The sequence below is a fragment of the Rhinatrema bivittatum genome, chromosome 4 (genome assembly GCF_901001135.1).
Source record: "Rhinatrema bivittatum chromosome 4, aRhiBiv1.1, whole genome shotgun sequence".
Taxonomy (NCBI): domain Eukaryota; kingdom Metazoa; phylum Chordata; class Amphibia; order Gymnophiona; family Rhinatrematidae; genus Rhinatrema; species Rhinatrema bivittatum.
The window spans coordinates 20,870,733-20,885,511 of record NC_042618.1 but is presented as its reverse complement, the minus strand read 5'-3'; the positions used below and the strand labels follow the sequence as shown (position 1 = coordinate 20,885,511).

The following is a 14,779-nucleotide window of genomic DNA, read 5'->3' as shown; positions in this document are numbered from 1 at the left end:
ATTTTACATTGTAACTTATTATAATAATTTAGAAAGATTAATTTATATAGTAACTTTGAAGGGTTAATTTAATAGTAACTTTGAAAAATAACATTTAACATGTGAACTGGAGAAGATAGAAAGAGAGATAAGGTGGCATTGAGGACTAACTATCTACAGTTACTTTACACGGGGAACCACAGGGGTGGCTGACCGGAGGATTGGGGAAGATTCATTTCTAAGCAGGAGTTGGGGGGCCTGGGCAAGGGGGCTAAGTTTCTGGCGGGAAGGCTTTTAGGAAGAGCCAGGTTTTGAGGTGTTTTTTGAAGATTTGAGTAGAAGGTTCATTTCTGAGGAGGGGCGGGAGGGAGTTCCATAGTGTGGGGCCGGCTACTGATATGGCTCGTTTTCGGGTAGAGGTGAGGTGCGCTGTTTTGGAGTTGGGGACGGTGAGGAGCCCAGAGTCCATAGATCTGAGGTTTCTATGTGGGGTGTATGGGAGTCTGGCAGGGTTTAACCAGTCCATCTTATTGTTGATCATTTTTTTATGGATGAGGGTTAGGGTTTAGACGTAGACATAGTTAAATTGTGCCATGCTATTTTAGATACTGTTGTATTCTGTTCTTGAATTTGTACCCTGCCTTTCTTCCAAAGAATCCAAAGCAGCTTACAGCAATGCAAATACTATTAATATAAAGCAGTAGAGAAAAAACATAAATAAAACAAAAAATGAAATATTTAAAAACCAGTAACAGTAAAAATGAGCAATAACAATACCAACATTTAAAAAAAAATTGTAAGAAAAAAAAAACCCAATTGTCTACAAATTTTAACTTCTGTAGCTCCTGCAGAAACAGGCCTGTTCCGTTCTTCCCCAAATCTTTTCAAAAGTTATTTTTCTTTCCCCACATGGTCACATTTTTCCATTAAAAGCATCTGTTTCAAGGGGATCTTATTTGAAAGCATATTACTATAGAAAGATATCCAAGATTCCTCCTGAGGCTAACCGAGATCACGAGTTTTAAGAGAATCCAAAAATTCAGCTTTCCCTTTTGCAGTTCTGCCCTGTCTTTTGGTAAATTAAAAGCGAGAGGACCCAGCTGCTCACCTCTAAGTAAACTTTAGTCCGATCTGGAAAAGCGAATTAAAACTCTGCAGGGAGCAGGAAGCAGCACTGCTTTAGAATCAGGCCACACTACAGCCAGACGCAGTCCAGATCCGAAACAGAAAGCAGACGTGCTTTCCACCTTCCTTCCCCTATTGATTGCAACGCACCTGACTTGATGGTCGACCTGTCCAACCAGAACGAAAGGACACCTTATGTGACTTTCCGTGTGCCTTCTTTTAAACGTATTAACCATTCATTTTATTACTACTAAGGCTTGTCAGGTCCCAAAATCTTCTCTTAAACACCTGCCACTGGAGAAATGTCACAGAAACATGACGGCAGAAATAGACCATTCCTTTCCCTGTGCAGCCGAGCATCTTTCTGGCTTTCACCGTTGCTTTATCCACCTTGTTTGGGCACCTTGAGACCATCAGGTACAATCACCCCCCCCCCGATCCCATGCTTGCCTTGTGCATAGAAGAATTTCTTCCCGTATAGTTTGCTGCATCCTTACGGGTGGATTTTTAAAGCGTTGCTCGCGCAAAACAGTCCCATAGGTGTGTATGAGCACCAGCAACGTGAACTTTAAGAAGCCATGAAGTACGCGCATGCGTCAAGAGCGAGGGGGCGGAAAAGGGGCGGGGCCAAGATTTACAGGTGTAACTCCTAATTTTAGAAAAGCTGACCATGGCGCGTGTCGGGGTGTTATCTGCGTAATTTTACTGCTAGTCCTAATGAGGAGCAAGTCGGGAGATCTCGAGTCTTAGGGATTTCAGTACAGCATGAGGGCTTAGGGCCAAGTGGGTGACTTAGAGGATGAAGAACCAGAGAGGTCTTCAAGGCTGGTGAACTACCATGTATACTGGGGAAGGGGGGAGAGAGAGCACTGTAGAAGAGAGAATATGACACTTTATATATCTATCACTGTAAGAGGGGAACTTTCATCTCAGGGTAGGTTTGAATCATAAGAACCTTATCCAAACCTTTTTTTCAACCCAGTCACACTAACTGCCATAACCACATCCTCTGGCAATGAATTCCAGAGCTTAATTATTCATTGAGTGAAAAAGAATTTTCTCTAATTTGTTTTAAATGAGCTACTTGCTAACTTCATGGAGTGCCCCCGGTTCTTCTGTTGTCTGAGAGAGTAAATAACTGATTTACATTTACCTGTTCAAGTCCTTCATTCCCTCCCCATGGCCAGGGTGCAAGGGTCTGTAGTGCACCAATGTAACCCCCCCCCCCCCCCCCCCAAAACCCACCCTGAGCTGAACGTGCCCCCTTACAGTGGTAGATAGATATAGTGTCGTATTGTCTCTCCTACAGAGCACTCTCTATCTCTCTCTCTCTCTCTCATATGAAAAACCTGGTTTTCCCCTTGTGTGAGCATAAGTGCGTTAAAGCCCTTGTAGGACATTCACTTGAGCCACCACTTACAATCACACTGCAGGGGTATTTATAAGGCCTTATCTCTCTGCTTGTGTGTTAATGGGTGCACATGCATTCTTTGTAAAATTAGCCAGTATTTTTTAACATTAAATCTTAGCTGCCAGTCTAGACCATTCATGTTTTCCACACCCACCCGAGTGCCTACCCTGTTGCGGATTTTTCTATCATGTTCTAGGTTTTTATCTATAAGAATGGTGTATTTAAAAAAAAGTGTCCCATTCGCAAACTGGAGTTGGGTTCAAGACTAAACCTCAGATTGGGCCAGCCTGGTAGCTCAGTGCCAAGTACTTTGCATTGAAATGTAAAGGCCCATGGTTTATCTTTATCCCTATTCAATTTATACATCGCTTCTGCCCAGGCCCTAAGCGATGGACGTGAAAACATGCATATTTAAAAACACAAATGTGATTCCTGGTCAGGCCTTCTGTCCCCATGATTCTGCGGTTGTAGTGTTCACAGCCCCGGACTGGGAGTTTCAACCAGATTTACGGTCCTCGTATGAGCAGGCTTCCAGTCAGAGAGAGCCATGGTTTGCGGATTCATTGGCCAAGCACTGTCCCAGGCTTGCTTGGGCTCAGTTGAGTGGCAAATGAAGGCTCCTGACACCGGATCCTAGTCCTGGTTCCGACTGAGCCCGAAGTATAAAGCAGGAAGAGAGCACAGATGTTTTCTGCCTCCGGGCGACTGGGAGGGATGGCATTGTGGTGCCTTTGGTCAAGGGGCTGATCTTACTGGGGGGTTCCGAGAGAGTGGCTCAGAGTCCCAGAAGAGGCTTTCAGCTTTCTTGGCCATGGGGGATTTAAGAACATAAGAAATTGCCATGCTGGGTCACACCAAGGGTCCATCAAGCCCAGCATCCTGTTTCCAACAGAGGCCAAACCAGGCCACAAGAACCTGGCAAGTACCCAAACACTAAGAAGATCCCATGCTACTGATGCAATTAATAGCAGTGGCTATTCCCTAAGTAAACTTGATTAACAGCCGTTAATGGACTTTTCTTCCAAAACTTATCCAAACCTTTTTTGAACCCAGCTACACTAACTGCACTAACCACCTCCTCTGGCAACAAATTCCAGAGCTTTATTGTGCGTTGAGTGAAAAAGAATTGTTCTCCGATTACACCTGTGTTGCTCTGACTCTTTCCTGCCTACCCTTTTTTCGTAGACATCGACGAATGTCGGACTATCCCCGATGCCTGCAGAGGAGAAATGCTTTGCGTAAATCAAAACGGCGGATACTTTGTGCATCCCCAGAACAAATCCCGTGTATCGACCTTCCTACCTGAATCCTTATGGAAATCCAAATGCACCACCAACCACCGCCAGCTGTGGCCTGCTCCCAACTACCCCTCTGCCTCCAGGCCTCTCATCTGTCGTTTCGGATACCAGATGGATGGAAACAACCAGTGTGTTGGTGAGTGAACAGCGAGACAAAATCTTTCCTTCTATTGTTACTTTGATGGGCGTGCTGTACGTTGTAAGTATAGCAGTTATGCATCCACTTCACCAATTTCACACATTGTATTGCAGGATGAATTATTATTATTTGTACATATTGCATTTCTTCCTCTCTGTGCTTCTGCTTTGTCCATTTCATTGTGCCTAAATCATTGTCTGACGCCCTTGGGGTTCTGTTCCCTCTGCAGCTTCTCTCTCTCTCTTTCCAATCCTTTCCATTCTGTTGTTGAAAGTGTTTAGTAATTCACCACCATTGGCTTGTTTTAAACCTGAAAAAGTGAAATTCCACTCCTCTGCACTTTGTAACTGCATTGCCAATAAATTTGCTTTGTTCCTTCTTAAGCCACCTCTGTTTAATCTGCCCCTTAAATTGCTGGTTTAATTTATTATTTATTTGCAAAATTTATATTCTGCCTAATTACCAGCACTCCCGATACAGTTGGATTACAATAATAAGAACAGGCATAAAATGAACATGAAACTAGTCAAACAGCAAACACAAAACTCCTCACAAGGATGACATCAAAACAGAGACCCAAAAACATGTCAAACATCATCCTACACAGATCCTTCATAAAATTCCTCCTAAAGTTCCAGTCTAAACCCAAACTTACTGAAGCCAAGAGGCCTTGAACTGCTTCCTAAAACATTTGCAGGCCTGCAGCTTCCGCAACTCCAATGGGAGGCTGCTCCACAAAGGAGGCCCTACTTGTGAGAAAGCCCCGTTGCTGGTCTTTTGTAACCAGGTTTCCTTCACCCCTTGGAACCAACAGCAAAAAAAAGACAGCAAAGACCATCTTGGACAATACCGAGTTAGACAATTTTTCAAAAACTCTGGTTCATCCTCCTATAAGGCTCAATATACCAAGATCAAGATTTTACATTTTATACGCTGTCCAACTGGGAGCCAATGGAGGGGCCCTACAGCACTGGGGAAACATGGACCCCAAGCAAGCATCTCAAAACCAGTTGTGCCATCCCATTCAAAACCACTCACAAAGCCCTGAGATAGCAACCCAATGCGCAAAGCTTCACAGTAGTCCCGAGTGGTGCACACATAAACTTGGATAACTCTCTTAAAATCGGGCTTATCCAAAATAAATTTTAAACAACACAACTTGCAAAACTTAAAAAAAACCCTCCTAACTACAGCTTTCAGTTGCAACTGAAGGGAGAATGAGGACTCGATACACACATACCCCTTCCCAAATCTGACTGAGTCCAAAATAGGGATGATGATTCCCTCTAATACCAACTGCACAGTGGGAGCCCTTTGTAATTAGAGCGATCCACGGGACCTCAGTCTTTGAAATGTATAACAAAGGCTCGTTTTCCCTCATCCCTAAATTTATCTTCTGGAGTGTACTAGAGACATGGGCAAAAACAGTCTCCTCCATATATATAACAGGGAACAGCAGTTGTACATCATCCTCATAAACTTACAAAAGAAAAAGTTGTCATAGGTCCCTGAGGGACTCCTGAAATCATGGGAGCCAAAGCTGAACAACGTTGACCTACACAGAACTGTTGTGTCTGCCCCTCGATCTAGCAATCCCAAAACGAAATCTGCAACGAAATCGTGCCCCTCGCGAAAATGACTGATGAATATTTAAGATCTTCTAATCATCTAGAAAATCCTTTTGTTGAGATGCTACCTTCTCTAAATTAAAACAATTTCAAGCCTGAATTGCTACATTTATCTTCTGGCTACATTTCCAAGAATTGGTTTTCATGCTAACTCCAAGAGATTTAAAAACCACAAAAAACAAAACAAAACTCGGTGAGTCAAACCAAGCAGCAGTATCCCTTGAAGACCAGCTCTGTCTTCCACGATCTTCAGTTAAGATGTGCTCCTTGTGCTCTCTATTTTACCTTGAACTTTGCTGGGAAGTAACTTGTGAAGCCCACAAGGCTCTCACTTGAATAGTAGCAGTAGTAATAGCTTTTTTTTTGGCATAATATTAAGCTTTCATGAATGGTTCAGGAGTTTCAGGATGAATACTAAATGTATGCAAACTCATTCACTACCACTGAGGACAAGAGTAACTTGAACTGGAGAGAAGGGTAAAGCTGGGGCTATCTAATACAAAGTGTTAGTATTGTGGTGGACTTTTGGCTTTAAAGAGAGCCTTTTATAAATCTGTCTCCTAGCACAATTTGCAGCACCGACTTCAGTGTCTGAACGGTTCATGGCTCTTAAATTAGTATTCTTAATGCTTCAGTCTGAAATTAGTGGCACGACAGAATCAAGCTGTTTGCCAGTAACATATGTGAGATGTGGCCTGTAGGCAACAGTAAACATGTTAATTGGTCAGTTTACTGCAATGTTTGCTAATAGTGTGAATGATGGCAGTGACCCATTTTGTCTGCCCTTTTGACTTTCTTGGCACCCTTGGGTAGATGCATACATGAGCTCCCACATGCAATCCATCAGCAACTCCCTTATCCCACAACTTTTAGCTGACCTTCCCAACCTTTTCCTACCATCCGTATCCTTCCAAGCACCCTCGGCAGTGATGTAAGGAACATCCCCTGCCTCTGGAGAGTGACATTGATTGAAATGGGTTCCAGCGAATGGAACAAAGATTTAAGATATGAGTGTTGTGAGAACGAATCGCTGACTTCACCTTCAGCCTACAAGTGGCACTGCGAGCTGCTTGGGCTATCTGTCCAGTCCTCCCAGCTCTGTGCCCCTCACTTCCCACCAGTGGCCATTTTGTTTCCTGCCCAGATCTGTGTTTATACTCCAGGCTTTTTGTTGGTTGCCACAGCTTGGTCCTCCTTCCTGGTCCTCATACTCCGACTCTATCCTTGTTGCCTGAATCCAGAAGACTTCGTCTCTGAGTTCTGCCTTCAGGGTTTCTGCATGACCTCTTCATGTTTCTGGTTTCTTGATGTGCTTCAGCTTCCTGCTCCCTGCTTGTCTTGGGGACTACCCCCGTTTCTCATGCCTTACTGGCCACCAGTACCTGAGGGCTAAACCCAAGGGGAAGATGGTTGGCATAGGCAGAAGACCTACCATCAGCTGCCTGAATTTGCCTCTCATTTCTGGGGCAACCCACAGACAACGGACATCACAGATGCAGTGCGGAGTACAAGGAGGGAGTAACAAAAGATACTAAGGGCTGGCCTGAGAGTACTCCAGGCGGCCAGTGATAATGCTGAACTTTAGCATTTAACATTTCCTGGTTGCTTTGGGAAATCTGGACTCCTGAAACAACCCCAGGTTTTTATATTAACTATAAAAACTCCCAAACATTATTTTGTGCACGTGGAATAGGGAATCGTCGCTTATGTGCATCTGCAGAGTGCTGGGTGGCTCTGTGCAATGCTTTAGAAATAAGAAACAGCAGTAGTGGTTATCACAATATTATTTTGCTGATGGGATCGCCATTACCCTGGGTAAATTGACTGGAAATTCACCGTCCCTTACCCGGGTAGAGGTACTTACGGGGATCGAGGTGCGTGCTTCTACCAGGGTAAAAAAAATAAGTGGACTCAGGGGCAGGTTTGGATCGGGGGAGGGGAAATGCCACGCTGTTTTTTCTGCAGGAAAAATAAAAAAGGTGGAAGACCTGTCGAACCTTTGAGTAATCCTCCTAGACAATCTAACGCATTAGACCACTTCATTGCCTTGCTTCAAGATTCTCAAATTGATATTGAAAGCTGTGCCACCTTATTGGTGGTATTTGCCCTGGAACCTGTTAAAATTTGGACCATGAAAATGTCTTTTTCATGCCTCAGATACAACCTTTTATGGCCAAAGGTTTGCTATATTTCCAGATTTAGCAAAAACCACCCAGACGAGAAGGAAAGCTTTTTTGCAAAAAAAGACAGCATCTATTTCCTCTTAATATTGTTGATAGAGTCCAAGAAATAGCGCATTCTGTCCCCCAAATAGAGGTCTCATTAGAATGATTGCTTATATTGGAGGAGAAGTCCATTACATGCTATTAAGTTCACTTAGAGAATAGCCACTGCCATTAGCAATGGTTACATGGAATAGACTTAGTTTTTGGGTACTTGCCAGGTTCTTATGGCCTGGGTTGGCCACTGTTGGAAACAGGATGCTGGGCTTGCTGGACCCTTGGTCTGACCCAGTATGGCATTTTCTTATGTTCTTATTTTTCTGTATTAAATGTAATTTGTTTTCTTCTTTAGTGTTTGACATTTCATATATGTCAAGTTTTGACCAAGAATTTTTGCAAAAATAATAAAAAGAAAGAATTAAAAAAAAAAAAAGAAAGAAAAAGGTGGAAGATCTCAGTGGAAACTGTTTGCATGGAGTGAGTTTTCCAGGGTAAATGCTTACGCCTGCTTTCTCTTTCAGAACGGTTGCAATTAAAAAGTACTCATGGACTTTGCATTTTTACTTTTCAAAATCGCCCCGTAAATGTAAATTATTTTAGCAAACGAGGTTCAGGCATTTGAATTCATGTCGACAGAAATCCCTATCAAACTGTTGTGTCTTTGGTTTCGGTAAAACTGACAGGCCCAAGGAAAACTGTGCCTGAGGAGGGAAACTGCATGAATATTTTGGTGAAATGCTACGATCCCCAGTGCCATGGCCGACTTGATTTACTGTAGGAGAGCGTATTTGCTGGAGGTCGTTCACAAGGTCACAGCAGGCTTAGCTTAGCTGAGGTTAAGTTACTTGAGTTCACTTTCTGTGTTTCTTTATATCCGACAGTGACCCCCCCAGGGGAATTTGGGAGAACTGGAATATGCGGAATATAAGAGCGATAAATAAATTCGAGTTTTGCAAACTGCACATCGTCCCAGTCATCCCCACCCGTTTTTGTGCCGTTGCACATCTCCAAGCTCCCATCGGCTGAAGAAAGTCCAGCCTGATAAAAATCAGAGACTCGTGCCTCTCAGCTCTTCACGCCTGTACTGACAGTTTAAAGCCACTGGAAGAAGCAGTTCTATAGACTTCCTTTTCTCCTGTAACTGAAAGTCCAGCTCTGTCCATGGCCTGTTTTTCTTTTTTACAGCCTGGGCTGTTCTGTCTTTCCTTCTTTGCACAGCCTCGGACTAAGAGAAAAGCTCTTCCTGATGCCTGTGCTGCCTCCCCGGGCTTTTTGCCTCATTGAAATCGCTCTATTAACATCCATAATCAGCCCTGTGGAGACAGGACGGTTTGGCCTGGATATAGAGGACATGCGGGTGAGGAGTGGTAAGAGATGGCAGCTTACAGGTCAATTTTAAAAGCTTTGCTCGTGCAAAAATGACCACGTGCATACGTGTGTGGGCTGCGCGCAAGCAATGCAGATTTCAAAAAACCGCAAAATCCGCATGCACGTGCTCGTGCGAGGAATAGGAGGGCGGGGCACTGGCCTTCCCGGGCGGGGACAAAACCTAACGCGCTTAATTCCGAATTTTGAAAACAAAACCCGCAATGGGCGTTCGCTAGATAATCCGCATAACTTGACTGCTGTTCCTGAGGAGGAGCAAGTCTGCAGATCTGAAGCTTTGGGGATTACAGAAAAGGGTGAGGGGATCCGGGTCGACCGGGCAGCGTGCATGATGCAGAACCCGAGGGGTCTGAAAGACCTCGCTATTAACTGGACAAACTGGTGGACTAATTGGGAAATCTGGGGATGAGCCTCGCGCGAGCAGGTTTACAATTTCCTCATGTGCACACATAAAGGCTGACATGGAAGACGCGCGCTAGCTGTGCGCTAGTAACCTCTTAAAATTAAGAGCAAACTCATGCGAGGTTGGTGCATTTTAAAACGAACGTGCGTAAGTGCACGCATGATTACAAACTCTAGTGTGTCTTCGCCCGCGTGCACGCGCCCACGCACACTTATTTTAAAATCGACCTCATGGTGTTTATAAGACTCGCACCAAAAGGTTTTCCTTGTTAAAATGCAACATTTTGGGGGTTAGTCCTGTGGCTCGGTGCACACTGCCACGTGGAAGGTCCCCACAGTTTGATCCGCAAGGCAGGTCTTCTGCATCCCGGATCAACTGGGGATACTGGGGAAGCCCGGTTTGCAGTCTAAGGGGAACAGGGGGGACAAGAGGAGGAGGAGGAGAAGGGATTTGTGATGATTAAGGGTGACGCCTGATGGCGGAATTAGATCTCGTGACGCAGGGTCCTGGAAGGGTGGATCCCGGCCTTAGGCAATGAGCAAACTATGAACAGAGGGGGTGAGGTCTATTAAACAGGGGAAAGAAATGTCCAACTAGTTGTGATAAAAGGTTCACAGTACTAAAATCCCAGCCACGGTTTTGATTGACTTGGAAGAAAAAGGATGCAGGAAGCATTATTGAGCCCCCTCCCAAAAAAAAACCCGCCTTAAAGACAGAAATGCGATATTTAGTATTGATTTTTATGCAATAGAAGTGGGAACTGCTAAGGGTTCACTGAGGTTTTGGACGGCTTTAGCTTTCACTCCGGGCAAAGAGCATTCAAACCATTATAGGGGCTGATTCACTAGGCCTCTTTTTTTTTTTCCATTCTGTATCCACTGGAAAAGATCTTGTTAAACCAGGGCACTTACGGGGTCATTTTCCAAAGTGATTGCACGCGAAAAAGGACTTTTTGCGTGCGATACCTAAATCGGGGCGGGTTCTGGGCGGCGTCCGCTCCGGAAGGGGAGGAGTCGGGGCGGCACCGGGGCGGACGCCACGAAGACACCACTGACGGCGAAAAGGTAAGGACCCTTTTTGCCGCCAGTTTCACACCCAATAGCACCACCTTTTACGATGGTGCTTTTGGGTGCGAAAGCCGGCAGCGATAGCACCGCGGAGGAGTGATCGCTGCTGGCTTTCGCAGGCCCGCCCCCTGCTTCGCCCCCCTGCGCCCCCCCCCCCCGTTACCGCCAGATTTTCTAAGTCTGTGACCTTAGAAAATCCAGGCCTTAATTTGTTGAAAAGAGGATGTCAACGCGACGTGCACCTTTCATTTGGCAAAGTTCAGGTTTTCCTCTTGAAACAGCAAAGCTATCGGCGTTATTTTCATACTCCAGTAATTTATTGTAAGATATTCCAAGAGAGCAGTAATCAAAAGTTGTTTTTTTTTTGAACGTGGTAAACATGTCTACCCGCATAAAAACACCGCGTCAGTACAGGTGACAGTGGTAAAGAGCCGAAGAGAGCCAGGAGGAGAAAAAAGATTTGAATAAAGATGACGTGGCTCTTAAGCTGCGCACATTTTATTTTCACCAAATATAATATGAAATGCATAAAATCAGGGAGGATAACTCACAGACCTATTCCTGGATTTGCATGCATAAGTGGATGTGTAGAAATGTATTCTCCTATTTTATGAACTGTGCGGCAGGTTGCTGCACAGTTCATAAAATACGGGATAGTTCAGCTGTGTTTCAGTAGGCGCGAAGATTTGCCCTGCATTGGAAGCATGTACTTTCTCTATTTCATAAAACTGTGTGGATATTTTAGGCAGGAAAAAAATATAATGTGTGCCTGAAACCCTGATTTATATGCAGAAGTCGATGTATTTTAAAACATGCCCACATACTTGAAATCACGAGTTTGCTGATAGCTCCACCAGTTCACCAAGAACCTCCTAGTACTTCACCCTGAAATCCCCCCCCCCCAGTCCATCCAGACCTCCCACCCAACAACAGAGGAGTCTAATATTTTATACCTGCTAGTAGTTAATTAGCAGGTATAAAAAATGGTGCAAATAAGTTTCCCAATGTATTCACGTGAATCTCTTATAAAATAGCAGCATCCGTGCACGTCCCTAGACCACCCCTTTTATACACAGGAAAATGCGTGCGTGAAACTGAAAATACGCGTGTGCTGTACACCGGTACAAGCTACTTACGCAGATATATATATGCAAACTTTCTGCAGGTAACCCCTTTGAAATTGTATTAATTATTCTGAAAGAAAAGAAAAAAAACCGCCTAGGGAGGATAATACTCGCAGAACTGAATAAGTAATGTGGTGTTTTAAGGGATCTCCCTAAAATCGCTGATTTCAATTTCTGTGTTGTGTTCCTGCGCCTTCCCCAGACGCGTCCTCCAGGAAGTCACGTGCGCGCTGAACAAACAAAGCTGCAGGGGAGGAACTGGCAGCGGGGCTCAGCAAATGATCTTCCAGATGTGCTTAGCAGAAAAACATCCCTAGCTAATTTTTTTTTTTTTAATACATGGCCCAAGCTATAAAGCGGAGCTTCTTGCTGATGGGGAGAGATCCTGTTGAGACTTTCCTGCCCTTTCTTAATTGCTTCTCTCGTCTCTTGGGGGGGTCTCGCTGTCTCCCGTGGATCTCTTCTTTCATTGTTGCGGCTCCCGGGGACCGGCTGCCGACGGGAGCGTGGAGACGTGGCAACGGCACAGAAACGGGGCGACCGGGACGACGTGCAGTTTGCAAAACTCGAATTTATTCATCGCTCTTATATTCCGCAGATTCCAGTTCCCCCAAATTCCTCGGGGGGGGGGGGGGGGGGGTCACCATCAGATATAAAGAAACGCAGAAAGTGAACCCAAGTAACTTACTAACCTCAGCTAAGCTAAGCCTGCTGTGACCCCGAGTGACCTTGTGAACGACCTCCAGCAAATACGCTCTCCTACAGTAAATCAAGTCGGCCGTTCCACTGGGGATTGTAGCATTTCACCAAAATATTCATGCAGTTTCCCTCCTCAGGAACAGTTTTCCTTGGGCCTGTCAGTTTTACCGAAACCAAAGAGACAACAGTTTGATAGGGATTTCTGTCGACATGAATTCAAATGCCTGAACCTCGTTTGCTAAAATAGTTTACATTTACGGGGCGATTTTGAAAAGTTAAAATGCAAAGTCCATGAGTACTTTTTAATTGCAACCGATCTGAAAGGGAAAGCAGACGTGTGCATTTACCCTGGAAAACTCACTCCATGCAAACAGTTTCCATTGAGATCTTCCACCTTTTTTTTTTCTGTGGAATAACAGCGTGGCATTTCCCCTCCCCCGATCCGAAATTGCCCCCGAGTCCACCTATTGTTTTACCCTGGTAAAAGTATGCACCTTGATCCCCATAAGTACGTCTACCCGGGTAAGGGACGGTGAATTTTCAGCCAATTTACCCAGGATATGGCGACCCCATCACCGAAATATTGTGATAACCACTACTGCTGTTTCTTATTTGTAAAGCATTGCAAAGAGCCACGCAGCACTCTGCAGATGCACATAAGGGACGATCCCCTATTCCACGTGCACAAAATAATGTTTGGGTGTTTTTATGTTTATATTAAAACCTGGGGTGGTTTCAGGGGTCCAGATTCCCAAAGCACAAGGAAATTGTTAAATGCTAAAGTTCCATGTAATTGATGCGGTCCTCTACCGCTTCCCCTTGCTAGCCGTGTTCAGGGCTCACCTCCGAGGCCGGGAACGCCGCCTCCGCGGCTCTGCTGAGCATTCAGGGCGTCCGCCATTGCTGGGCCGTCTCGCTGCCGCCCCGCGCGCACGCGGGGACGCGCGTTATGGACGTACGCTCACCGGAAGCCTGACCCCGCCTGAGCTGACCACGCCACGCCACGCCCCAAGCCCGATATAACCGGCATCCCTCAGTCCTCTCATTGCCTTGCAACGAGGGTCGCTACAGTGTGTAGTTCTTAGTTGCACTTCCGTTGTTCTGCTTCAACTACCGACCTCTGCTCGTTCCTGACTCTGCTTCTGCCTGCCGCCAGCCACCGACCTCTGCTTGTTCCTGACTCTGCTTCTGCCTGCCGCCAGCCACCGACCTCTGCTCGTTCCTGACTCTGCTTCTGCCTGCCGCCAGCCACCGACCTCTGCTCGTTCCTGACTCTGCTTCTGCCTGCCGCCAGCCACTGACCTCTGCTCGTTCCTGACTCGACCGCTGCCTGCCGCCTGCCTCAGCCCACGGCTTCTCTGCCGCAACTGCTACACTCCTGTCCTCCGGACAGTGCCTCCTGCAGGTCTGGGCTGGAACTACTGCCTCCCGAGCTACTCTACCCAGGGTGGTTCGGCTCAAGGGTCCACTCTCGAACCGCAGCTTCCCAGACTGCAACAGATTGCAAGGCCATGGACTCGGCGGAGTCCCCCAGCTTGCAGGCGATCCCTGGGATGGCGCATGCCTGCAACAGCAGCAACTCTGCATAGACTCCCTTGCTGCCGCCGTGAATCAACTGGCCTCCCGCCTAGAGGCTTCTACTCGCCAAAGGTCGTCTGTATCTGGCACCGCACCCAATACCCAGTTGCCAGCTCCCAGCAGGTATGCGGGTGACAGTAAGACCTGCCGCGGGTTCCTGAAACCAATAGCCAAATACGGTTCAACACCTTGTTACCACCCACCAGTTTCCCACAGAGGCAAGTAAGGTGGCATACATTTTTTCTCTACTGGATGGCAGGGCCCTAGAATGGGCATCACCGTTGTGGGAACGCTCAGACCCTCTGCTACAGGACCTCCAGGAGTTCCTCCTCCAGTTCAGTCTGGCGTTTGATGACCCTGCGCGGCGGTCTACATCCCGCTCCGAGCTTCTGCATCTCCGACAGGGCACACCCCTGTGTCTGAGTACAATCATCCCACTTCAGGACTTTGGCTATGGAGCTGGATTGGCAAGATGACTGTTTAAAGGGAATTTTTCTCGAGGGTCTGGCTGGCCGGATTAAAGATGAACTGGCGGGGCGAGAGATTCCTAAGGAGTTAAACGACCTTATGGATACTGCAGGCAAGGGAGGTCGACCGCCGGCTCCAACAGCGTGATAGAGATACTCGTCTAGTAGCAGGAGTCAGGTCACGTGTCTCCTGCAGGGCCTTTCTCAGCAGAGGCGTTCTCCTGCGGTTAACTCAACTCAACCCCGAGCCTAT

General features: G+C 46.2%; 1 protein-coding gene across 1 annotated transcript in view; it reads left to right on the top strand.

Annotated features, from left to right (window-relative positions):
* Positions 1–14,779, top strand: part of FBLN5 (fibulin 5) — a 97,050-nt gene that overhangs the window by 14,670 nt on the left and 67,601 nt on the right. The window contains 3 exon segments of the mRNA XM_029597812.1: positions 3,701–3,774; positions 3,776–3,863; positions 3,866–3,949. Of these exon segments, the coding sequence (XP_029453672.1) occupies positions 3,701–3,774; positions 3,776–3,863; positions 3,866–3,949 (246 nt within the window).